Source organism: Atractosteus spatula, chromosome 7, assembly GCF_055471065.1.
Source record: "Atractosteus spatula isolate fAtrSpa1 chromosome 7, fAtrSpa1.hap1, whole genome shotgun sequence".
NCBI lineage: Eukaryota > Metazoa > Chordata > Actinopteri > Semionotiformes > Lepisosteidae > Atractosteus > Atractosteus spatula.
Genome location: NC_142712.1, coordinates 61,019,659 through 61,047,254, shown reverse-complemented (window position 1 = coordinate 61,047,254; position 27,596 = coordinate 61,019,659). Strand labels below are relative to the sequence as shown.

Sequence of the window (27,596 nt, the reverse complement as noted above, 5' to 3'; positions counted from 1 at the left end):
TGATGATTTGATCTTTTGTCTAAGCGGGGGGGGAAACATGGGGGTTCATATTTTGCAAGCTTTTCTTTTCGTGATTTTCTTCGGATTTGCAACAAATAAGCCCTCCTTGCTCTCTTGTCCCAGCGGTCAATTCGCTTTGAAACACCAATGTGTCGGCTGCCATCCTACCTGCACGGAATGCTCTGGCCATGAGATCTTTGAGTGCACGGTGTGTGGAGTGGGTAAGAGAACTTTCTGAATTGTTCATTCGTGCTTAATTAACTTCAGTGGTTATTACAACAATAACAATAAAACATGGGTTTTTTTTAAATTAGAAGAGAAAAACATTAGATTTACTCACGCTCTTCAATTAATTCTGACATTTCTGTAGTCGTCTGCGATATAATTAAAATGATTCATACTTCTCTAGGAGCCCATGATGTGATGCATTTTACAGCGTGGTTTTGTATGAGTATCAGTTTAGGGGTCCCCTGTCCTGCTCCTGGAGAGACAGTGTCTCTCTTTAGAACTGTAGGACCCGAAGACCAGGGAAAACCGGTGAAGTGGCCCAATTAAGCTAATTGCATGATTAATGTTGTAAAGTTCCCAGCTACACTGGAAACCTGTAATCGTACTTTCATCACTGCTTTGAGCATCATTAATATTAAGATAGTTATGTTTTGTAATTAGGCAAAAAAAAAATATTGACAGCAAAGTTTTTATTTATTGGGATAAATCACAACCACGTTTGGGAAAAGAAAACGGTTTATACACGGCTTGCATCAGAGAACACTTTCCGCCAGAATGATGAAACACTATTAGTATGTCCAAAGACACGTTTCCCAGGTCTGATCCTTGGGTAATCTTGTGTGTCCTGTTTTTTTCTTCCAAATGAGCTCTTGATAAAATAAGCTTATTTAGCTTTTAACAGAATTGTTTGCTTTTAAAAGCTCTGTATCTTCTTTTGAATAGTAAGGGAACATAAGAAAGAAAGATTTACCCTGTCATAGATGCTGGGTCTGAGAATTCCTCTAATTTATTTTTAGTTTGTTTGAAGATGGAATTTAAACAGTGGGTCTGTACAACACAGAGAATGCTTCCATTATGAATGCTTGACACAGTGTCATTTCCACCTGTGTCTGTACATCTTTTCTTGATTGATTCATTGAGTTGTTTTGAAAGCTATAGAAAAGCAACCCTTTCAGACCGAGTTGAAAGAGTTCTGTGACAGCATTTATTGGAAATAATCCTAATAAAGGAAATAAATTGTGTAACTGATACCTGAGTGCAGAAAAAGAAGATCAGACAGTTGGACCAATTAAGCATCTAGTAAGCTTAATTAATTCACCTGTATCAAAAATAACAAAAAATTAAACACAAGACCAAGATACTAGGAGCCTTTCTACATACAGTAGTTAACGTTACACAATAGAGTATTTCAATCCTGCATAAATCTGTTCACAATCAAACTGAAAAGTATTGTATCAACCCGTTATTTAGGTCTCCATGTGGCATTTTCACACAAAACTCTCTCCCTGTTCAAAGGCATGATTTAATCGACATGAAAGAGATGCAGAGTAAACTCAGAATCCCAGCTTGCACACACAGCTGCTGGAATCAGACAGCATAGTGCCCACACCTTCATTTACCATTCTGAGAAAGAGAAATGTTTTTTTAAATGAAGGATCTGCTTAAATGATGCTGACAAATGTTAAAAATGTTTTTAAAAAGTGACCTAAAATTCAGGTATGATATATGCAATATAATCAGTGGGGGTATACTCATCTTTATGGATGATTACATCAGTGATGTAAGAAGACATACAGGTGGTAAATGCCGATTATATTTAGAATACATACTTTTGCACTCGTCATAAGTGGTACAAAAACTTTAATTCCCTACATTTTTTTTCTGATGTCCGATAGACCTGAGAGTGACTGTGGCATAGGTTTCAAAACAAATTTTAAGGGACCAGGTTTAGAAAAGTGCTCATAGAGCAATGGTGTGGAGGTGGGACCAGAAGTGCCCATTTCTTTGCCTTCTACTTAGAAATCCATTCAAGACCATACTGTACTCTTGTAATCTGATAATAGCTGCAGAAAGAACCCATTGTGAAACCTGTATGTGCATGTATCTGATCACTGTGTTTCTGCTCGTTAATGCACCACTGTGCTGCCACATGCAAAATGAGTCTGTGTTCTGAGCTTGAGCGACAAAAATCTCATCAGTTTTGGATACAATTCGTGTCTTGCCAAAAAAGTAAATTCTTTGGCTGAAGGGTTAAAAGCATGCTGTATGATGTTACCACATCCAAATTGGCCATCCAGTTTGATGCCAGAGACTGTGCATCTGTCTCTTTTGACTTTAATCTGTCAGTAGTACAGGTCACGATAGCGTTCGTTTTTGAGCCCAGATTTAGAAACCCAGCACGCTTTAGCTGGGATTTACACAGGAGATTTGAGAAATCTGATCCAAATGTTGTAGGGGCACAAACAAAAGATTTTTTTTCCCTGAAATATTAGTTTTCAAACACACGTTTTTTCCTAGTTTATCATCCCTTGATCCCAATATAGAAACTGCATTGGAATACAATAAAAGCACCCTGCTTTGTTTTGTTCTCTGCTGAAGAGGAGGCTGTCACATGGTAATGCCTTTTACTGAATTTGAGATTCCTGTTTCATGACAGCTTTCTGTTTTTTGTTCTCCTAAGCAGCAGCTCTAAACAGCTAACACGTTTAGCAGAATTTAGTCTGCAGAAGAAAAAAAAATCCAGGACGAAATAGAGACTTCATGGATATGGAGACTAAATTGAATTTCAAAGAGCATTAAATAATGTCTTGAAAGAATGACAATTACAGAGCTGCAGCTTAGCAAAAAAGGAGAGTCAAAATAATGATTAAATGAATTCTTATTCATACTCCTTAACAGGGTAGCACAACTCTCCCTCAATCCTCCCTCCCCAAAGAACAGGAAGCACCCCCAGAAACACCTTTGGAATGAAGAGGACCCCAAGTGGGTCTGAGTTATAGAGCTTAGATTTTGGTTTCTCCTTGCAGAACTCCTTGAGTTCTTCTTTTATTCTGACCATCTGACATAGGTTTATAGCAAGTGATCAATAAAAACAAACCATACAATGGATGAGTAGGAAAATGCTTTGCATGCTTTACCATAAGAGAGCAATTTTCTTGTTTATAAGAATTGCTTGAGTTCTGTAGTGGGCAGGATTTACAGAAACTCTGTGGTATGACCTTATGCTTTCTTTAGAAAGCTGATACACATGTAGAATAAAACATTTTTTTACACTGAACCAAGTGTGCATAAAGGCAGCTCCATGGTTTCTGGATTCATTTTAAAGTTTCAGTCTTTTTTATAATGGGGGGGGAGTTGGATAGTGATCAGAAAAAAACCTTTTTTCTACATAAAGTAATCCATCCTGATTCCTAGAGTGTGGAGATTTTGTTCAAACAGGACAGAACTGCATAGGAAATATATATATTTTTAAATGTATAGAAGATATCTCTTCAATCAATTTCATTTTGGATTGAGTTTTCTTAGTTCTCTGGAGTGAGAACATTCCTTTGTTGGTCCTGTGCTGCTGTAGAAATGTTTTATCTACATGTGCAAAGAACTCCCCTCCCCTGGCCACTTGGTCTGTGCCGTGGCCTAGTGAAGTGTCAGGCATCAGCAGCCTGGGGGAGGAGGCAGTTTCTAAAAATCCTCCCTCGGTCAGTAGGCATCTTTACTCAGCTGTTTACTCAATGTGACAACAAAATAACACACGGGCTTATAGTTTGAGCTGCAAGTATTTCCTCCTACAGCCAGCGGGGGGTAATACATTCATCAGTGTGGGGAAAGCGTGGTACACCCCTAAAGCTCAGGTTGGCTTTTGTTTGCCCTTGTATACATCTTTCTAAATCTCAAATCCCTCTGTCAGGGCACCGATGGGCTGCCAGCAGGGTGTTACAGTATTTGGAATAATGTACCGAGGACGCAAAGATGAAATGAAAGTAATGATGAACTTTTTCAGGAGTCCTTTTAAGCTTTCAGGTGCATATGTGATCATATGTGGTACAGCTCAATCATTCATGTTTATATGGTACAATGCAGTTTGAAATGAATTGTTCACATATATACTAAATATTTTTAAACAGTGCATGGTGTTCATTTCTCTGTGTTCAGATGTCTTTTTTTGGGTGCTGGCCTTCTCTTTATTTTGGTTAACATTTTTTAAAAGCCTACACCCTGCATGAGGTCAGTAACCTGATTCTGTAAGGCCACAGCTGAATAGAAGCATACTAGTGGATATCTACCTGACTGTTCCCTTTATATACTGAGTATTTCAGGGAGAAATCATTACCCATAAAGACCAAGAAAATTGATGTTTTTTGTCCAGACATAGCAGTTTATTCAAGATGTGGAAATTATTATAGATAAAATAAATTTCTCCTCATTTTCCATAAACACTACTGCCCTGGGTATGTAAATAATAATATATTTCTTCTACATTTTATAATTAAAGCATCATTTGTTCTTACAGGAATAGATACATATTGTTTCACATAAAAGTAACAAGAGTCATTAACAGATCAATGCGTATCAATTCCTTTTTTAAAATGAATTAAAATCCATATTTAGAGTTTATGAAGGAAATTGCAGAGGGAATCTGTTTGCTGCATAATGCAGTTAAAGATCAGTGGATTTAATCTGTGATTCTGGATGCTTTATGAATGAGTACCTACTGGATTTGTAATCTGTACTCTGTAATGATTAGTTGCTTGAATTGCTTAAAGACATTTCATTGCCAGCAACTACTGCTGCACGCTGTACTGTTGTGCATTTGATAAATAAACTTTGATTTGATTTGAACTTGTGAATGTGAACATTTCCTATTCAATAATCTTGGGGGGGGGGGGGCTGAGTAGCACACTCAGATGGTGGTGAAACATCCCTGGCCCAGATTTCTACATTGCTCAGGAAGAATCTTTAATTGGAGTTCCCTGAAGGACTGGCATTGGAATGAAAAGATTTACCGGCAGGCTTCCTTGCGGTTAATGGAGTCGGCGGCACAGGGGAAGGGGTGGTTTCCATTAACAGCACTTGTGGTTTTAATAGATGAAGATGGACTAGAGCGATTTCTGCACCGCGGGCGCTGCCGGCTGCACTGCCCCCGGGGGTACTACCCAGACCGCGACCTGTACACCTGCGAGTCCTGCATGCCCAACTGCGAGATCTGCACAGACGCCACCATCTGCTCCAAGTGCAAGGAGAATTACAGGCTCCGGAACGGAATCTGTCAGACGGCTGACTGCGAAGAAGGTAATGTCACGTGTGGCACATCCGAAGTCTGACTAAATAAAGAGCAACATTGATTAAAGTGAAAGGCAAGGGTGCAAATGGGGATTCGGTCTGTGCAAAATGTATCCATATTAGACATTATCAAGTCATCACTGGGCTATTACGACTGTTTTAATGTTTTGTTAATCTCTTATAACTGAATGGATCTTGTTTCACTTGAACCTTCTTTAATATTCCTCTGGGTTTTTTTATTTCAAGATGAAATGTAACCTTTTACAGATGCCTTGACACGTTAGATGAAGGTTCAGATGAAAGGCAGACTTCAGTCAGGCACCTTATACAGTGTTCCCTGAGGGAAAACTGCCAGCTGTAAAATAATCTTGCCAGTCAGCAAGGAAAAGAAAAATGCAGACAGTCTGTTAGACAACACTTTTAAATTTTATCCACTGTTTTAGATTTTTAACAATATTTGATTACATAAAAAAGTTCTGATTTGTCATGTTTAAAGGTTGTGATACCAAAGAGTACTACAGTTTTGCATTTATGTAATTTTTTTTATCATTGTACAACTGAAAGCAGCAACTATTTTTGTGCCTCCATATTCCACAGATGCAACACTGAGAAGTATCATACTAATACTGGAGTGTAAAAGGCAGTTGAAACTGCTGTGTAAAATGTGGATTGGATGCTCAGGGGTCTGTTCTTCTTGCAGGCCAGGTTCAAGATCCTGAAACCGGAGAATGCCTGGACTGTGAGACTGGATGTAAAGAATGCTCAACAGGTTAATTATAGGTGTTAATCCCTATGCCTGTTGTATATGTGAAGATGGGAGCATTACAGTAGGGTTAAACTCATTGAAAACGATTTGCTACAGTTAAAAAAAATGCTAAGAGGAGAATAATGTATCATTTTAAGATAAAAAAAATATTTGTACCTCTTTTGCTGTTCCCCTGTCTTAATAAAAATAAATACAATTTAGCATTTCAAACAGTTTTTTTCATAAATCTTATGCAACGCATAGTAATAAAAGTTCTTAGGAGTAGTAAAATGTGAATGGCCTTAACTGACACAATTTAAGATATTTAATGGAATAATTTCCATTAAGATTTTGTAAAAAAAAGTTATGTTGTTGCCCATGAAGTTCAGTAATGTTGAAACTATTCTCGTTTGTTTTGTTTTATTTTGATACTGAAAATACCTTTATCTTATGAACATACTTGGCGTTGAGCATTCTTTGTGTTCCATGCAGATGACCCAGAGCTTTGCAGCAGCTGTACTGCAGGATTCTTTCTGTGAGTACATCCCTCTCGTTTGCATGTTTTCCCATGTCTGTGCTGTAGCAAACTGATATTGCTCTTTCCCAGAAAGAGGAGTTCTGACTGGTGATTTTCATTCTTTGCTGTGAGGGAATCAGGTGGTTGGAAGAAAACTGGGAAACCACCTAAAATGATTAAATGAATCTGGTGATATCCAGTCCAGAACCTCCGTCCATTCATTGTCTAACCACTTCAGCCAATCCAGGGTTATTGGGTAGCCTAACCTGGTGAGGAAGTGTGCCCCCTGGACAGGACACCAGTCCATTGCAGGGCACACAGTGACACAGACACACTGGGGCCAGTTTTCCCAAAAGCCAAATAACAGACCTGTTTCTCTTTGGACTGCGGAAGGAAAACCAGAGCACCCAGTGAAACCCCATGCAAACACAGGGAGAACGTGTAACGTCCATGCAGATAGCACCACAGGTCGAGAATTGAGCCCAGGGTTTCAGCAATGCTAACCACCATACCTCAGTGGTTCACAAGACTTCTTTAGGTGTGGGATAGTGTTAGACATGCAGTCTTTTCACTATATTCCACTACTTGAAAATGGCTTCCTATAATTAATATGAGTTTAATTAAATTAGTGTTGTCTGTTCCATGCATTGGTCCCTCCATCATGGGATTGCAAAGGAGAGAAACCTCTCAACAGACCTTCTCCTTCATGGTGAGCAAGCCAGATTACATTTTCAAAAGTGGGATTTGTTAGATGCTTTATTTGGGTTGTGACACAGCTTGACAACACACAGTTGTCAAGTGCTAACAGTCCACCTCAGTGTGGTTGCGAAGCCTTGAAAAGGCTTAAGGAATTTGGCAGTAGATTCCGGTATGCAGAGCATCCGCTGTTCTGTGATACATAAGTGTTCATTTAGAAGCAAAATCCCACCGACGTTGCTGCAGTCCAATAATGAGGCACGGATTTTTGCTTTTTATAATGTGTGGGAAAAACTAAACAGCCGAACCAAAAGAACAGATTTGTTAAACCAGTTGAATCCATCATAGATATTGTCTAATGTACCTTACGGGTGATGGAGGTAAGTTGGGGGGATTCCTGACAGGAGGCTCCATCAAGGGAGTGTGGCCCTTTAAGGACAGCTGATAGGGCAGCAACTGGGAATGTGTGCTTGGAGGTTGTCATGCTCTTTAGTGTGGTTTAGTCCCTTCACAGTGAACCTACATTACCTCAGTTTAGGACAGACAGGCCATTGTTCTTTTCTCCCCTGTGCCTCAGACTCCCCTCATTCTGCTTGATCAGGTTACCTACAGGTGAGTGATGTTTTTTGAAACCATAGGCTTAGTAAAGGAGAAGTCTTATAAGGAGATGCTTTGCATTGGATACAAAGCCTAACAGTGTTCCTCTTTATAAAGGTTGAAATAAATTTTTTAAGTCACATCCATCAATACATGTTTGTGCCCTGTCATTCTGAGATCAAAAGGTGGCTAAGTGCAGTGGCCAAATACATTAAGTTAAAGCTCTGATATAAAAAAAAGGATACAATTGTATAATTGTATTTTAATTTATTCAGCACTCATTAAGCATGTGATTTTAGCATTCTGTAGTGATGATACTATTTGTTATCAGAGTTTACCAAACAAACATGGATGCATGGATCTTGAAAGCCCTTTACAAATGTTTGTAACAGTTTTGGCAGTTGCCCTAATGTCTGTGGAGCCTAACTGGAGAATCCCAGGAGCAATCCTGTAGCAGCAGAAACACAATAGTGCAAAACCGGCTGCAGTTTGAACATGAGCTGTTTGTGTTGTACCCTTTCAAATTAAGTGTGTGCTGAGAAAGACCAGAGTTAAAACGGTTGTATCTCTTGAACACAAAATGTTACCAGAATCATTTTGTTTTTGAAATGTAAAAAATAGGCTTCATTTTTTCAAAGAAAATTACAAACAGTTCTGTTTTGAGCAGAATGACGGCCTTTGCTGCCCCTTGTACGAGGGGCTAGTTTGATCACTGGGGGGTTGTTCCTGTAAGACTAACACTGTGAGGAAGGAAAGATGCCTAGGCTTTGCGAACAGAGCCTGGCCTACAGCTGTCGGCAGAGTTCTGGCTTTGAGGGGGATGTGCAGCTGTGGTGAACAGCCTCCGTGCTTTTTAGCCGAGCAACTCGGCACAGAGATTCAGTGTCGTGGCACGAGGTGGGGAATATCTGGTAATGTTTGTGAATTATTCCAGTATTTAAAGGCCATCAGTGCTGTGCTCTAGAATGTCGTCATGCCTAGTCTGTCTAATCCATTTTTCACCTGAGCCTTTAGCAAACTATTATATGCACATCACTTACTATTAAAATCCTGAAGCCTGTACAGAGTACTCTGTTATCAATGCCAGAAGACTAACATTGCAATTCAGGATTACATATTTAGAAAAGTCTTACGTTCTTACGTTACCTACAAGGGGGTACTGTAACTGTAACTATATAACTATATAACATACTATAACTGACATGTATCTGTGGATTTAAAACTACATTCCAATTATTAGTAGAATAATAAGTACATTGGGTTAAATTTATGTGTTTATTATTAAAGGAACATACAGTGTTTCTTACATAAGCCCTCCTACTCTGAGGACATCTGAACAATGCAGCAGGTGTGCTTTTGAGTGACTTTCGGCTATTGTCTCCAGCCTACAGATTTCTTCAGTGCTGCAGGCTGTACTTTACATGATGGGTGTGTCTTAGGCTCTCTGATTACCTGTTTCCCCCATGTCCTATTGTAAGGACTGTACAGCTGGCCAACCTAGGGCCATAGATCCCATTCTTTGTCCTTGCATCAATTGACCCATAAAATATGATTCTCTTCATTAGTTCTTTGATCTGAGAACAAACACATCCATTAAGCGGAACCCTGTTTACAAAAACTAAGATTCAATCACAACCAAACATTTGACTCCTGTATGAGTGTAGTCACATTTTACATTTATAAAGAACCTGTTTATTCTTCCCTTTCTGTTTTTCCTCAAGCCAAAGCAAACAGATCAGAATAACACTACACTGATGCTTGCAACATACATAGGACATATCCATGTAATTCCACTGAATGACTTCAGTTCATTTTCTCTTCAGCTCAACATAAGCTGACAATATGTGTAGTACATCTGTTCAAGAAGATCCAGCGTTAGCTAACACTATACCATATTTTGTTATTTAGATATCATGGCTTATTGGACTTGATTACAAATTGATTTCAAGCCATACCTGTCCTTCTCCAGGTATAGACACCAGTGTCGTCGCAGCTGTCCTCAGAAGACCTACGAGGATACTGGGAGAAGTATGTGCTTCAGCTGCCCTGTCCCCTGCACTGACTGCATGAGTGAAACCCTCTGTCTGTCCTGCCAGGCTGGTCATTTCCTTTCTGGTAAGATCATTACCTTGTAGCCATCTGTACTAGCTCATGGTGCAATAAAGCCAAATGGTCTTGTAATGGGAAAACTTCTGTGTCGTACCCGCTGTCGGCTTATGTGACTCTCATCACATGCACAACAGACACAGCATTTCTAGGTTTTCATCATCGGAAGGATATAAATGCCTCAGACAAAGTTTTAAGACTAAATGGGCATATTCCAGAGCCGAAAGGCCTGAGCTAGCATGAAAAAATGAAAGATCTTTATCTTGGTATTCCTTGAAGAGTGCAAATTAAGCCGAGTCCTCTACAATTATTATTAAGTATGAAACAAGAGCAGTAATCAGTTGAAAAAATGTATCAAGCCAAGTCAGAGAAACTGCTCCACTGAGATCTTCCAATGATCTGTTAAGATGGTGCAATAGATTTGTTTGGACCACGATAATTAGGCCTCTCTGCCCAAAGCCACTTACATTGTCAAGGTGGGAAGCTGTATACCTGCTGCTGCTTAACTACTTATAACAGGAGTGGGGTTTGAACAACAGGTTCAGTACCTCAGTTGGGGTAACATATAATAAACCAGCAGCTGAGCTGGAGCCTGAGATAGGGATGTCTAGTCCCTTTTTGTCCATTGTTTTGCGCTGAATAATAGAAAGTCTCCAAGTGATTTACTGTACACAGCAGTACGTCTGTTTAACACTCGATATTGCCTGGCGAGAAAGCCTCACCGTAGCACCACAAGATGCCTATATGTCTCCTGTAAGACGGCAAGAATGTCACCATCAGCCATAATATCCTGCAAGGCTCCTTCACTGGAGTTCTTCATTGATTATGTTTTTACAGGGGTGTTGAAATGGAAAGTTTCTCTTAGATTGTTAGATGGAGCTCTAACAGATCTTTAAATGAACATTTTACCTCACTAGAACAGAAATACCCACTTATTCCATTTTGCAATAGCTTTTTATTTGGATAGCAAATCAGTGTTTTAGAAGCATCATGAAACTATAGGTTATGCAAAGTGGAAAAATGCAAATAATGGCTGTGGTGTTTGTAGGACTCCTAAGAGCCTGTTTGCACGTACTGATAACATGATGTTATGTATTTAAAAAAGGAAATGAAGTTGTCTTGTTGGGAGTCTACTATAACAATGTTTAAATTGCGTTCTGCGTGTTTTCTTTTTCGCAAGGAAACATTTTGTGACCAGTCGTTTCTTAAAAGTTGGAGTATACATTTCACTGCACTCAAAACCAACTAGGGCTACACTTTCCACTGGCAATATCTGGTACATGATAATGTAATTAGTTTTAGATTTAATTTCCCATAGGATATTTGATCGTTTATAGGTTTTTTTCTGCATTGGACACTACTGCCCCCACACAAGAAAATAATGGTTAGAGATAAGAGGATGTTATACTCTTGAGATGCCATAATACGTATATCCATAAAGAAGAAGCTCTAAACCATTAATCTCTTTGTTTCATGTATGGTTGCCAATCTTCAACTAGAATCACAAACTAATTAAGAAGAAAACTTTGATTATCTAGGAAGGAACTGTCAAGCATTTCTTGTGTACACTTAATCATAACAAGAGTAAACATTTGAAAAGGAAAAAACAGTCAGCAAATTTAAAAATCTACATCTTATATGCATTTTTTGTTAACAGATAGAGGTATCTGTTAATTTCTGAGAGGGCAGTGATTTTTCCAGTTCACTGGTTTGAGAAACCTCCTCCTCTCTTTCCCTCTCAGACAAGCTCTTAAAAGCAAGTCCTTGTTTGAGATCCAGTTCCAAATGATTTGGGTCACAATTTCATGGCTGAGTTGCTGTAAGGAATGCAAAAAGAAACTGCCTTGCTTACACCAACTGCAAGGACATCACAGAAACAATCTAATACACACAGGCTGCCTTTCAGACCTCCGTGTAATTTGCTTGAAGCAAATGTTTCATCCCTGTTTCTTACACTGAGCGTTTTGATTCTCTTTTGAGTTACAAGATGTACATTGAAAAACTGACCAGAACCACGCATTTCCTTTTTATTCATATTGAGGACCTGTTTAGGTTTTCTCCGTTAAGGCCTGATTTGCGGTAGTGGCACAGAAGAATTTGCCAGCTTTGCTATTTGGTTACAAAAAGCCCAAAAAGTGTATGAGAATAACCAAGTACATGATGGGACAGAAAAATTATATTTTTCAAAGTAACCTGGTATAAATCTGTCTGAGCAGGATGATGGTAGCAATAACACAGAACTGAATATTGTGAAGTTTTGTAACAGCTGGAGGCTATCGTCATCCGCATCTACTTCTTGTATGGCAAGAACCTTTCATATACAAGCTAGCTGTTCAGCAGTCGGAGGTCAGGAGTATCCAGCACAGCTGTGTGAGGTGACTCATCTCATTGGTTTCGTGATTTATTTCTGAGAGAGTTATTGAAAACACATCTAAGTGGTATGCCTGAATCGCATGCGTTTTGACTTGAAGTCTGTTGTGATCTGCCCAGGGGGGTAGGTAAAAAGGGTATCAGGAGTGTTGTGTCTTTGTATGGCACTATAGGAAATCATCGTCATGCCCTGCAATATGTCTTGCCCACAGGGGGAGACTGTGTAAAGCAATGCCCTGATGGCACCTACGGCGACACAAACAGCTGGCGCTGTGAGGCCTGTCACAACTCCTGCCAGTCCTGCCATGGCCCTCTGGCGAGGGACTGTGATATGTGCTCTGATGGGAATCTTCCTCTGTACGGCCAGTGTCCTACTGTCAGCTGCCTGGAGGGACAGTATTTTGATGGTAAGCAGGCCAGCACTGACACAGTTTTATGCTTCATTTATTTTTCTTATTTTTAATAGACAAGGGGTCTTGTGGAATCTACAGAGAAGTGCAGCCAGGTTCACTTTTGCTGGCATTGTGCAATAAAGCCAAGGTCCAAGAGCCCTTAAACACCAATGCCATTCTGCGAGCATGACAGGAATAAGTAAAGTTAATAAATACAAATTTACTAACATTTATCTAGGACCTACCAGTAAAGGAACAACTTCCATTGTTTTCCCTTTCATGATATGAAACTGCACCTACTGTAGCATGAAGCAAACAAAGTATTTGTTAAGTAGACTTCCATAGATTCAGGATTTATTTATGTGGCTGTACGCTTCCATTTGAAATAGAGGACTTCAGTGAACCACACTCACTCTCCCTGTTGTTGTGGGGAATGGCAACCACTAGGAACACTGCCCTAGAACAAAATGTCTAGTTTTTCCCGAGGCAAGCAGCGTGAGAATATCAGTCCTGTTACACCTGATTATATTTACAAAATATAAACAGACCAGAAGCCCCTGGGTGCTACAATAATAAAACTTCAAGGCACAAGTTTAAAAAGAAAATCCCCAGCAGTAATAATAAAATTGACTTTTCACTGTTTGGTTTACTTATAATCTCTATTTCATGGTTAGTCTCTATTCAGACAGTTCAATCATCATAAAATAAGTGCGGATATATCTGAATACTGTTTTCTTGCGTTCCTTACAGCGAAGGCTTTTCACTGAACTCCATTCGCTGGAGCGCAAGCAATTTCCCTTAGTTCGATACTGCCCTCTGCTGGATAAACAGGAACTATGTTCCCTTTTTTCTTTTTCAAAACCAATGGCTTCAGTGAAAGAATGCACGGCTTACTGTACATATAGATTTACCTATGTTTTTAATTAACCGTTGTTCATTGACATTTTCAGATTGAAAATAAAAACTGCATAGAAATAGAGACAAAAAAATTGATAACAGTGTGTACTCGAGAGGACAACTGACTGACCTGTATGTTGATAACATTTGTGATTCTTGCAAATGAGGGTGTCTAATGATTGCTTTGTATTACGGCCCAGTGTCTGACAACAAGTGCTATACCTGTGATGTGTCCTGCAAGACGTGCTTTGGGCCTCAGTCTCTGGACTGCTCTTCATGTTTTACAGGTCTGTGCTTATGTTTCCTAAACTACTGAATCAGTAATGCCATTTGTAGTCCATGCGCAAATGAGGTTTGTGTCAGTACCGCCATCCATTCATGACCACTAACCTGCTCATTCTTGGTGATGGTCACAGTGGGCCAAAGCTTCACCAGAAGGTATAGGGAGCGAGTGAGACATCTTCCTGCACAGGACACCGGTCTCATCACAGGGCACACACACGCAAGACTTTAGTCCCAGAGAACACGTGAGAAATGATCTCTGGTTTCCTTCACTGTCGAAAATAACAGACCCTGCTTGCAGTACACTAGCTTCACCCATTCCTTCCTCCGCGTCCTGCACGTGCTCTGTGTTTGCAGGCTGGCTCCTGGACCAGGAGGGCTCCTGTGTGGAACACTGCCCCTCGGGCTACTTCGCCAGTCCCGAGACCCAGCTGTGTGAAGAGTGCTCCCCCACCTGTGAGAGGTGTGAGGCAACCAGAGACAAGTGTGTGAGCTGCAAGAAGGGCAAATACAGGCTATTCCTTCACGAAGGGACGTGCTGGTCAAATTGCCCAGAGTAAGTTCTTCAGATGACATCTTCCATCAGATGACGCATAAAACTGAGGTCCTGACTCACCGTGGTTATTAAAAATCCCATGGCATTCTCAAAAGGAGTAGGGGTGTTAACCCCAGTGTCCCAGCTAAATTACCCCTTGTTCTTTACCAGTCATGGCCTCCTTATAATCCCTGTCTCTGAACTGGCTTCATCACTCTGTTCTCATCCCCACTGAGAGCTGGTGTGTGGGGAGTGTACTGGTGCACTATGGCTGCCGTCGCATCGTCCAGGTGGGGCTGCACACTGGTGGTGGTGGAGGGGATTCCCACTACCTGTAAAAGCGCTTTGAGCAGAATGTCCAGAAAAGTGCTATATAAGTGTAAAGAATCTTTTGTAAGCAGAACTCTTATTCTGTGTATTCATTTATATAAAATATATGAATGAATGTAATTCATCATGTGGTGTGTTTGCAGTAGCTTTCTCCATCGTCTTGTTTCAGAGGTTACTTTGAAAGTACGGAGGGCACATGTGAAGCCTGTGATGCCCTTTGCCTCACCTGTGATGAAAATAAATACCAGTGCCTGTCATGTGGAGAAGGGCTGTACCTGGAAAACGGGCAATGCAGAGCTAACTGCTCCATCAAGAGCTACCCTGCTGGAGACAGGACCTGCCGGCGCTGCTCGGCCCACTGTGATGTGTGCACTGACTCCTCCACATGCATCAGTAAGCCCTGGCTTCGCAGACAGTTTCTCCTTGCTGGCGCCGGGCTTTTAAGAGATCCCTCTTGTGCTTTTCGTCAACCAGGTTCTTGGTATTCTTTGTGGGACTCCAGAACCTCATTACAGCTCACTGCTCCTACAGGAAAGCATATTTTTCTTAAGTTAATGGCCTAAAAATCTGCAGAACGGAATTGTGGCAGAACCCCTATATTTTCTAGTTAGTAATTGTCTTTTTTTGGTTATGTTACTCCTGGAAACAGCATGCAGGCATCAGCACTCCTCCTAGTACTAACTAACTAACAGTATAGCCTGTCCCTCAGCTTGCAGTCTGAGCTCCCATTTGTATTCATGGATCACTGCGACAGAAACTCTATGTTCTGGTTTGACTTTGAAGAATTTCATATGGTGTCTTCTTTTTTTTTTTGGTCCTTTAAGGCCATTTCTCTTTTATGTTTTAATATTTTCCCAAGGGGTTCTTGAAAGGCCTGCCTATTTAAAATGTTATTAATTAATCTTGCATTAGTTTGTGAGCCTTTGACCTGTGAAGTGTAGCAGTGAGCAGCGACAGTGACGATCTGACTGTGTTAATCTGGGGGGTAAGCAGGCCTGGCGGCGGTGTCCAGTAAATGAACTCTATGAGGCTACGGCCTCAGGAAGATTGCACATTTGTGCCTCACCGTAGGGCTGCAGCTCGTTCTGCCAAGTGAGAATTCTTTCTGACAAACTCCTTCAAACCCTCCTCCATAGAATGCGGTTTCTTGTACCTGCTTCTCGATGGTGTCTGCAAGGCTAACTGTCCTGAGGGATACTTTGAGGACCTCGACCAGGGGAAGTGCACTCCCTGCCACCCCACCTGTGCTTCCTGCTCAGGGCCTCTGCCTGACGACTGCGAGAGCTGCTCTCCTGAGTCCCCCAAACTGTATGAAGGCCAGTGCTCTGAGGAATGTCCTCCAGGAACATATTACAAGATGTCAGCCTATGAATGCCAAGGTAAGAGTAGCGAAGGACTCGCACTTAATTGGTGGACAAAATGTACATTTATTTTTTAAAAGAGCTGCTAATAATGTTTGTTAAGACCCACCCAATGTTATATTAGCCAATTGTGTTTTTCATTCCCTGGATCGCAGACATAAGCCCCACAGTCACACACAGGGGAGAATGAGGAGGTGTAGGAAGACCCCTCCAACCTGCCCACCTTCGAGACAGTTGTCATTTAACACACCACAGGCACCATAGCCCCATTCGGAGGGTCAGAGCCAATTGGAGGAGAAGCATGTCTCTCAACAACAGCACTACGTGGCTGCAAGCACCTTGGAGGCCACAGGGGGCGCTGTGTCACAGCCAGGAGAATCCTGGTCAAGTAATCCCACAGTACCTTTGGTAGTTCTCAGCCAATTATACAGCAAGACTTGGGGAACCCTGGTCACAGTCAGTGACATGACCCAGGCTCGAACCCGTGATCACAGAGCTCCACCTGCTCTCGGATGAAAGCCTTTTTCAGTAAACCCACTTGCAAGGCAGAGTAAAAAGGGATTATAATGCTCAAAGAGAATGAATATAGCCCCACAATGACAGAAGTAAGAAGTCCAGCCCTACAGAGTTCAGTTTTATGAGTAGGAAATAGAGGTGCATCTGTCTCTACTTTAGCTGTTCAGACTAGCTGTGTAACAATGACATGTGTTTTCCCCTTGATTCTGTGCATTAGTTGTGAGTTCAAAGGCACTAGATCATCTGTATGTTTTCTTTCTTTGAACTGGTTTCCAATGCAATGTTAAAGATGACAACCTTTAACCTCTTGCAGATAATATCAAAGGCAGTTTTGCTTTATTACAGAAATAAATGTACAATTGCTGTGTGCCCTACATCTTTCAGAGTGTGACCAGACCTGTGTGAGCTGTACTGGCCCTGAGCCCACAGATTGCACCAAGTGTAAGAAAGGCCTGGCCCTGGATCCAAACACCCGAATGTGTGGCATCACCAGTGACTCCAACTGCCCACCCAAAACATTTCTTCATGAAAACCAGGTCTCCTGCATGGCTTGTCACCACCAGTGTGAATCCTGTGTAGGGCCTGCTGCAAGTGACTGCCAGACCTGTGCTGTGCCCAATTACTTGTACAGTAAGAACACCTTCTCGGATCCCGTCTGTGTCCTTGTAGCTGGCTGTCCAATTTGTTTAGCACATAGGAAACATGTTCAACATAGTTCAATGCTACATCCAAGGAAATACTAGATACAAAATAGATAGATAAAAAGGTTAATTTGTGCTATTTTTTCCCTAATTGGCCCATCCCTCACTTGACAATGTTTGCTTGTGTATAGTACTGAAATGCTATGTTTGGGGAACCGTGAAGTTGTTATTTATTTATTATAATCTAGAGGTCTCTCAATATCAAGGTACAAGTAACGGTTTATTCCATGCTGAAAAGAGAAGAGAAGGTACACAACGTTTTGGCTGTGGAGCGTTCTTCGGGTGTGAACCTTCTTCAAGCCTTTTATTTGTTCCTTTGAAGTATACTCATGCTTAACTACTCTTTTATTGTACTATTTATCAAGGAAATCCTGTTCTTGTGTGATAATACTGGTTTGTCCCACCTGACAACACACCATGAAAAAACAATCCAAAAACTTAAATGAGGCAGGAGTTTTCTTAACTACTTCCTTTTACCATTTGTTTTCTTAATGCTTTTTGTTTCATTGCAGAGAGAGGTCATTGCTCCATTCCAATACCATAAAAAAGAAGTAATACTTAAATGCAAAATCGGTACAGGCTATAGGAATTTGAACACCATGTGCAGAAAACAGGCATTTCTAACATGTGGCTCTGTTTGCTGTAGATGGCACTTGTCTGAAAGATTGTCCTGAGGGCTCCTTCAAGTCCACCGAGGAGGCAGATGGCATAGAACTGGGCTTCTGTGCCATCTGTGACCGTGTGTGTACCACCTGCACCGGAGCCTCCGCTAAGGACTGTATCACTTGTTCATCAGGTTATTTCAAATTCCTGCACCTCTGTATCTCCCATTGTCCCACAGGGTAAGAAAAAATAGGTTAAGGCTTTTTTATGCTCTCAAAGGCTGCGTAAGAAATTTTGAAGAAATGAATCTAACCAGTAATTTTAGTGCAATGCCATAAATAACTACTTATTAAAAAGATAGGTTGTGTGAACTTGTAGTCCTCATCCAGCAATTGAGAATAAGTGTGACTCATTGGTCCACTTTAACTTGAGTGTAGGTCAATAGCTCAGATACCTACAGCTTAACAAGATAAAAGGTGTGATGAAAAAGTTCTTGCATGTCATTAATTCTTAATGTAAACTTTAAATTCCTTTACTGTTTCCTGTACTGTTTTTGTAAAGTCAATAGTGCAACTAGCAGGTTGTCCACACCTAAGTATACATCAATAGTCACAGTATCCACCCTTTCCAGATCCTGCTTTGTTTTACACCCCACCCAAGCACAGTATGTGCTGGAAATTCCAGGCCAGTGAAGACAGAACCAAGCCAGCACACAAATCTGTAACAACAGAATTAAACACATAAAACCTGCAGAGAAAAGGCTACCAGCCACAATCTTGATTGTAGCTTACATCCTTGATGCATTTACAAATACGGAAAATAGACGTCGAAAATTGCTTCCTTATGCTACACAAAATCACAACATAGTCAACAATGAATATCGATCACTTCTCACCTGGTATTTGTTCTCTACCTCAAAAGTGCTGCGTGATCAAATGTATCCCCCTACAATATGCACTCTTGGACATTGCAATGTGTGATGAGGTTATCTGCACACTTCTGCAGTCGTTTCTCCCTGTTGATTGCAGATACTACCGTGGGAAGACTCAGTGTGAGAAATGTGACAGCTCGTGCAGAGTGTGTGCAGGCCCTGGGGCCCAGGCCTGCCTGGCCTGCCCCCCTCACCTGCTGGAGCTGGACGGCACTAAGCTGTGTGTGGAGCACTGTCCTCAGCGATTCTACCAGCAGAACTACCAGTGCAAACAGTGCCACACCAGCTGTAAAACCTGTAAAGGTAATAATGTTGTCTGTTACTAACACCCTAGGCCATTTGAGCAAGACTGATGAGAAAATTGCAGAGATCTGCACTAGGAACATTTATACAGTATGAAGGATGTAGATTGTGGTCTGGTTGGTCTAGTCAGGTTTGCATACAGTACTAAAACAAGCACTATAGTAGCAGCAAATGAAATTCAAGAAGAGGCAGATGAATTTAAAGAGAAGAAAAACACCTCACAGTGTAAATATACCAGAATGCGTATTCCATGCGGGTAATAAGAATAATAAATACAAAATGGTAAATGCTGAGCCTGAAGAGCTGAGCCTGAAGTTATTTTCATTATTTACATCATCTACATCGCTTCACGCAAACTGATATGTCTATAGAATTTAAATCATGGGATGTTTGTTAAATTATGCACTAGCAAGTCCTCTTTTAATATATTGCATACAATTGTAGTGACCATGTTAAAAAAATCAATTTGCATCTGGAATCTGTCCACATAATGTCCTACACTGAGAGGCTGAAGGAACTAAATGTTTTTTACAATTTAAGAGTATGACTTGTTTCAAGATCCTCAAAGGCATTAACAAAGTCAACTCAGCAGATGTTTTCAGAATACACAGTGAAACACAAACCAGAGGACACAGGCAGAAACTGTGTGGAAGTCCATTCCAGACTGGGAGCAAGAGGCACTCCTTAGGGAAAATGTTATGGGGGTATAGCACAAGCTGCCTGGCCATGTTGTTGAAGCTTATACCCTGGCCCTGGCTACTTTCAAGACATGACTAAATGAAATCTGTGGTTAATTAATTAAATACTACTTTTTTTCCCCTGGGTTTTCACTTATCTATGTTAAAAAACAACCACTTAAAACGTTTGCTCTGACCATTCTTTTTTCAAATGCTCTATTATAATTAATACTAAAGTACCCAATGCTGATTTGGGGGTAATCAGGCTAGGACTGTTGCTAATCAGAGTCTGGGAAACAACCCCTGAGAGTTGCGTTAATGTTGCAGACTCAACGCCTCAGGGGTGTCTCACCTGTGACTGGGGGAGCACCCTGCAGAATGGGATCTGTTACCCTCGCTGTGAGGAGAAACGTTACTTCTCTGAGGATGTAAGTAGCAGCAGTCAAACACTATGGTTGGTACAGCACTAGAAGAAATATGTACAATGGCACCAGAATTCACTGTTTGTACCTGCTCTTCGTAGCTGAGTAAACAACAGTATAAAGAACTACTGTATTATGAACCTCAGTGTTGCTCCCAGCCTTTTATAATTTCTAATACCCTACTTTCTCTAACGTGTATATACAGCATATATCCTAATACATAGTTTTGGTTCCTGTTTTGATAATGACACGTTCTGTAAGTATCAAATCAAATCAAAGTTTATTTATCAAATGCACAACAATATGGCATGCAGCAGTAGTTGCTGGCAATGAAATGTCTTTTCACAAGAATCACAAAAATCACAAAATTCACAAAAACACAAAAACAAAAAATCACAAAATACACAAAATTGAGGTTATGTTTTTTTAAATTAATAAAACTCAATATGAGTAGAGCTTTTATGTGTCTATGTGCTATGTGTCCATGGTGTATGCAATATACTGTATACAAGTAGTGCAGTTATGCTGAATACAGTGAAAACTGTGTGTCCATGTAGCAATTACAGGTGATTTGCTAAAGGAGGTGCATGTTGGCTATTTAGCAGTCTTATTGCCTGGAGGTAGAAGCTGTTTCATAGTCTGTTGGACTTGGACCGAATGCTTTGGTACCGTTAACTGGACGGTAGGGGGGAAAACAGTTTGTGACTGGGATGACTGGGGTCCTTGAGAATGGACCTGGCCTTCTTCAGACATCTAGCTGAGTAGATATCCTGGACGCTTGGTAGCTCACAGCCGGTAATGAGCTGCGCTGACTTCACCACCCTCTGCAGCACTTTGCGATCCCAGGCAGAGCAGTTCCCATACCAGGCAGTGATGCAACCAGTCAGGATGCTCTCAATAGTGCACCTGTAGAAGTTGGCCTGGATATGTGGTGGCATGCCGAACTTCTTTAGCCTACGGTGAAAGAATAGGCGCTGCCGTGCTGTTTTCAACACAATGTTGGTGTGGTGGGTCCAGGTTAAGTCCTCTGAGATGTTAACTCCCAGGAACTTAAAACTGCTGACCCTCTCCACTGCAGTCCCATTGATGTAGATAGGTGTGTGATCTCCTCCCTGGTGTTTCCTATAGTCCACAATCATCTCCTTAGTCTTACTGATGTTCAGAGAGAGGTTGTTCTCCTAGCACCATTGTGCCAGGGTTTCAACCTCCTCCCTGTATGCAGACTCCTCACCATCTGTGATCAGGCCGATGACTGTTGTATCGTCCGCAAACTTAATGATGGAGTTTGAGTTATGCCTGGCGACACAATCAAACATGCTAATCATGCTAACCCTAACCCTAGCTAGGGTTTCAAATGTACATTCTTGCAGGGTGTCTCAGAAGCCCTCCCTGTCACGAACAGTTCTTGCCGGGGGCTATGCGGACGACACGATCCGGAATGTGAGGATACAATTGGGAAAATAGTCATGCAAGAGAAGGGTCAGGAGACAGGGGGCGTGTCCGAGGAGTGCAGGTGTCCGGGGGGAGTGAATCCAGGGCGAACAATCCAAGGGTAAATCCAGAGGGGGAATCCAAGATGGGAGGTTTAGTCCAAGACCAGGGGATCCATCCGAAGTTAAAACCAGAACCGGGTCGGGACTGGCGGGGCAGGGAATCAGGAACAGGGAACTAAAACCATAACGGAGCCAGACGCGGCAGGACCCCGGGCTCTCACGACGCGGAAATCAATCAGAAGCCCTGAGCAAACGCCTGCGTCTGGCTTTAAAGGTGGAACTAAAGAGGGGCTGGAATAAGGAACAGGTGTGGGGAATGGGACAGAACGAGGAAGGGCTGGAGCGCCCTTAAGAGGAGGAGTAACGATCGTGACACTACCATCATCAAATTTGAATTTTTTCCTCAAACCAAAAAAAATGAGTCTCAAACAATCAAAACGGCAGCATCTTCTGTTGACCTGTTCTGGTGATACACAAATTGCAGTGGGTCTAGGGTGTCAGGCAGTGAGGAGGTGATGTATGCTTTGACCAACCGCTCGAAGCACTCCATGATAACTGATGTGAGTGCAACAGGGCGGTAGTCATTTAGGCAGCTGACTCTGCGTTTCTTAGGAACAGGGACAATGGTGGTTTTCTTAAAGCAGGAAGAAACTATAGACTGAGCTAGAGAGAGATTGAATATGTCCGAGAAGACATCTGCCAGCTGGTCTGCACATGCCTTCAGAACACGGCCAGGGATAGCATCAGGGCCAGGAGCCTTGCGTGGATTGGTCTTTTTAAAAACTTTACACACAGGTTACACAAGTAAAGTACAAAAGAAATCGTTAGATAAGGGGAATTATAATTTGACAGCTCCGGGGAAGAACATGATAAATTCAAGTCGATATTACATAAATTTGCAGTGAAAATAGAAAGAGATTATAGGGGAAATTCCTCTATTGTTTATACCAGGGTTTGAGGGGAATAATAAAATAGGGCGTAAATAGAGAGAAGCCATGTTTTAGAAGAGTTACCATTGTCCTGTAATAAATAACATATTTAAATTCTACTTTGATAATAGCGTAATTATAGTGGCGCGTTAGTTGGCCCTGCTGCTCACAGCACTTGGGTCCTGCAGTTAATTCTGGACTGGTGCATCCTATATGTGAGGTTTCATGCTCCCTCTTGTCGGTGTGAGTTTTTTCCAGGAGCTGTTATTTCCTCCCACCTTCCAAATAAAAACTGGCTAGGTTAGTGGGTGTTATCCTGTTGAGTGTGTAGTTACCTCAGGCCAAGCCTCTGCCACCCTACCAAGGAAACTGTAGCTTTTTATTAGTAATTTAAATAAATAAATCTATAACTACTTATCTAGATATTTTGACCTACTCAAATTATTTAGCTGTTCAGGAGGAAAGGCAATCATATTTTCTTCATTTGCCAGCAGTTTGTTAGACTGTAGATGGTATGAATGTTAAAAAAACACCTAGACAAGAAAATAGCATATTAAATTAGAATTTAAGAACATAGAACATGCCTAAATATAGAAATAATATTGTAGCGCCTCCCCTCCCTCCCAAAGCTGGACTGCCAAGACTATTTTCCTGACCTCTCCCCCCACTTCTCTACCTGTTAAAAGTGGGGAGGTGGGCATTTTGAGTTGTTTTGCCCTATGAGACTGCTAGCAAATGCTTATGCTTCACTCTCTCTTCTTCTGTTCTACTAGAACACACATGTTAATGATCCTTCTCTACTCCACCAATACTCTCTGAAGGAAAAAAGGCAGTACTAACTGTTCAGATAATTAGTCTAAAGTTTTGACCATGAGCTCTGCACCTTGATAATTCGAAAAACAAAAAGCTTCATTCAAACCAGGAAACACTGTTCCCTTTCTCCAGGACACAAGAGAGATCATGTTTGTTCCATGAAGTGACGCATCGCTGGCTGCAAAGAAAAAAAGCGCAGACATGATTCTTTGAGAGTAAAAGGAGCTCATTCAAAAAAGTCAAAAGCAAGTGGAGAATAGCCCAGATCATGTACTACACCTAACTTAACATTCGCAAACCAAACACTCAACAAACAAAAAACAAAAGATTTTTTATCCTTCTGAGTTCTGTAGCATTCCCTTAGTACCTGGCCTGAATCCCATTCACACAAAGGCAGTAGTTGACTACAATAAACCCACTACAGTTAACTCTATAGTGTAACTTAGCCAAACAATTATGATTTTGTCCGACATCTCTTCTCTGGGAAACTTTGCTATCCATCCATTTTCTAATCACTTTATCCGATTCAGGGTTGTGGGGAGCTGGCGCCTATCCCAGGAAGCAAAGGGTGCAAGGCAGGATACTCCCTGGAAGGGATGCCAGTCCATCGCAGGGCAGACATAGAGACACACACACTCACACCAGGGCCGACTAGTACAGTATGTCTTTGGACTGTGGGAGGAAACCCATGCAAACACAGGGAGATCATACAGACGCCACGCAGACCTCAGTGTTGAAGGGCAGCAGTGCCAGCCTCTGCACCACTGTGCCACCAATTACCCCATTTAACCATAGTGCACCACGTGGCCACGAAACAAAAAGACGTTGCTCAGAAATGGTAAATGATTAAAAATGTTTCAAGATGTGTCTAAAATGAAACTGAAGAGACAGCATTGTACGTGATCAAATAATATTTTATTTGTCAAACATTACTACAGCCCATCCTAGGAAAGCACCTGTCATAATTGCAGCATTGGTTACCTTCCAGATGCCTGCATTATGCAGTATAACCATATATAAACAGAACAATGACTTCTTGTTGATTTATGTTGCAAAATTCCAACTGTATCATCCCAGTATTTAATTTTTCCTTACCTGCAGGCCTAACACACCACCTTCTTCATGCCTTCTGCTTGTCAAATGAAATATAAAAAAATATGTATGTCCCTGACTCCTTCGGGGCCTCACTCAAAGATTACTCAGAGTTTCACTCCCACCACTGCCATTGGAATGGGGTTTGTTTTTGAGTCAAAGTGTTCTTCTACCATACTGTGCTTCACTGTTAACCCAAAGCAATAGTAATCATTACATTTCAAAAGGCTGATAGTTTGGACCATACTAGTTCCACTAAGACTGCCTCCCTATGATCAGTAAGCTAAGTACATATGACCATTATAAAGTACCGCAAAGCAAAACTGTGGCTTTTTTCCATGCAGTTCTTTCCCCCTAGTGTACTCCAGTAGCTCTCAAATGAGTACGGTGCTCTATGCCTTTAACTGCAGAAGAATGGAGTTTATCTCATCTCTCTCCTAGGAGCTCTGCAAGTTATGTGACAGCTCCTGCAGACATTGTGCAGGTCCTGGCCCTGATCAGTGTCTGACATGCAAGCCTAACTTTGCTCTACACCCGCTGGAAAACCGGTGTTCCAGGTGCTGTGAGTCTGAACACAACAACACGGGCTGCTGCCACTGCACTGTCAATTCAGGTACCAAGGCCTTCAATGTTATCAGCAGGGAGTGGCATAGAACAACGAGTGATCTATTCATAAGAAAATCTAGTGAAAATAAGGTGAATTGAAGCTTGATACATATTATGATACATATGATACTTGACACATATTTCCTCTACAATCTGACAGCAATTTCAAAGTTTCAAACTATTTTGGAACAGCTTCATTTCCAATAGATTTCCAATATTTCTTTCACAAGCTGGCTAAGATAGTTCCCCTTTATCGGCATTACAAATTTTCTTTTCTTTTTTTTAGTTGAGGTTCACCAACCTGACAAGCTAAAAACTGATAGTAATGCAGTGTTATAGTCCTTTAGTCCCATGCGATTATTTATATACTGTATATATAAACATTTAAAGCTACGTCAGGAGAAACCTGTGTGGGTCATTTAAGTCACAATCACACAAAAACATTCTCATTTAAAAAAAAGATTTTAATATAAATACAAAAGTTCTTATTCTTAAATTTTGTGATTCACTACGACTTTCAACCTGAATATTAGATTAGCTTTTCAGACAAGGATTGCAACCAGTGAAACAGAAACTTGATCTAAATATCACTGTTGAGTGAACAGACACAGATACTTAGGACACAGCACTTCGAGAACTGTTCTTTAGTCAGATCTTCTGTTATAATAATAATGTCACTTGCCAAACCGCTTCATACCACATGGTGTTGCGGGAAGCCGGAGCCTACCAGGCAAGCAACGAGCGCAAGGCAGGGTACACCCTGGACGGGGCGCCAGTCCATCGCAGGGCAAGTGCAAGCCAGTCATAAGGGGGACAATGTGGAGGCCTTCTCGAAAAGATGCCCAGGGATCTTTAATGACCACTGAGTCAGGACCTCGGTTTAACGTCTCATCTGAAAGACAGCGCCCACTACAGTATAGTGTCCCCGCCACCATACTGGGGTATTAGGACCCACACAGACCACAGGGTGGGCACCCCCCACTGGTCCCACTAACACCTCTTCCAGCAGCAACCATAGCTTCCCAGGAGGTCCCCCATCCAGATACTGACCAGGCTCAACCCTGCTTAGCTTCAATGGGCAGACACTTGAGAGCTGCAGGGTGATATGGCTGCAGGCATAATAATAATAATAAACTTTATTTTATATTGCACCTTTAAAGGTGGCTTCTCAAAGCGCTTTACGGACTGACAACAACAAAAAAATACACAAGATATGCACAATGAAAATACACAATGAGAGGAGACAGTAGATGAGAGTACAGCAGGAGCAGAGCGGTAAAAAACAGAACCAGTTAAGTAAAATTCATGCTGTTGCAGGTCAGGGCGAGGAAGAGGTTGTGCTAGCAAAAGAGCTACTGCTAACGTCTCCAAAATCTCACACTTTGTCTGAACACGTGCAACGTCACAATCTGTTCTGCTCTCTTTGCCAGCACTGTGTGTAGAAGCTGCTCACCCGGTGTCGGGGGAAAGGCAGGTGTTGGGGAGCACAGAGCCCGCGGTGCTCAGCCACGTCTCCGCTGCGCTGCCCGCCGCGGCGATGCTGGCGCTGGTCGCGGTCCTGGCGCTGTTTGCGCTGTTCCAGGCTAGGGCGAGGAAGAGGCTATGCTGGAAACGGAGCTACGAGAGATTGAGTGGCAGTGCCAATGTCAGGCCATCGCCCTACACCATGACCCACGGTGTCCCGGAGCCCGAGGACAGCGGAGATGAGACTGACGTGGTTTACAGCAGTAGGGACGGCACAGTGTACCGCCGCTTCAACTTGATCAAGGCCCAGGAGGGACAGGGAGAGGAATGTGAGGATGAGAACACTTGTTTAAACAAACCGTAGGATGTGGTGTCTACAACAAGGGGCATCAACAACCTGAAAACAGTTTTCAACTGAATGAGTGATAGGAACAGATTCCTAAGTTATTCTTGTGGAAAGCTATTCCATTTTTTCTACTTGGAAGAATTGATAAAAACGTGTTCTTCTTGTTTTGTATTTTTTCATGAAACTAAAGAAAGAATGCATATACAAAGAGTGGAAGAATGTCTCCTTTCAGAAACACTTTCTGTCTCTTTGAAGAGGTCTGACTTCCGTTTTAAAGCTTCAGGTGACAAATTCGGAATAGGCTTTAGATTCTATATAATTCCATTCTAAAAACAACATCAAAACCTCTGACATACACCTTGAAATTATTAATGGTATTTTTAACTCCTTCAAAACCAATGCTAGAATTGTTTCTTCTATTTGTGACCAGAATGGAGTAGCTGTACTGTAAATTGTACTTAACTTAAGTGGAACAATTTATATGAATTTGACAAAAATACATTGCAATGGTTAATTTAGTTTACTGTCATTGTGCCTCACATTAATAAAACTATCTAAGACCTACTGTAGCTGACAATCTAGAACC

General features: G+C 41.5%; 1 protein-coding gene across 1 annotated transcript; it reads left to right on the top strand.

Moving 5' to 3' along the window:
- The first annotated feature begins 37 nt into the window (after window positions 1-37).
- Window positions 38-27,028, top strand: LOC148831561 (cysteine repeat modular protein 2). Its single transcript, XM_088922323.1, has 16 exons — window positions 38-221; window positions 5,092-5,295; window positions 5,987-6,055; window positions 6,524-6,566; window positions 9,811-9,956; window positions 12,530-12,724; window positions 13,807-13,893; window positions 14,246-14,444; window positions 14,923-15,146; window positions 15,890-16,132; window positions 17,015-17,260; window positions 17,978-18,173; window positions 18,963-19,168; window positions 20,173-20,273; window positions 25,036-25,207; window positions 26,631-27,028. The coding sequence occupies exons 1-16, from the start codon at window positions 38-40 to the stop codon at window positions 27,026-27,028; spliced, it is 2,913 nt and encodes a 970-aa protein (XP_088778449.1).
- Window positions 27,029-27,596: the final 568 nt, after the last annotated feature.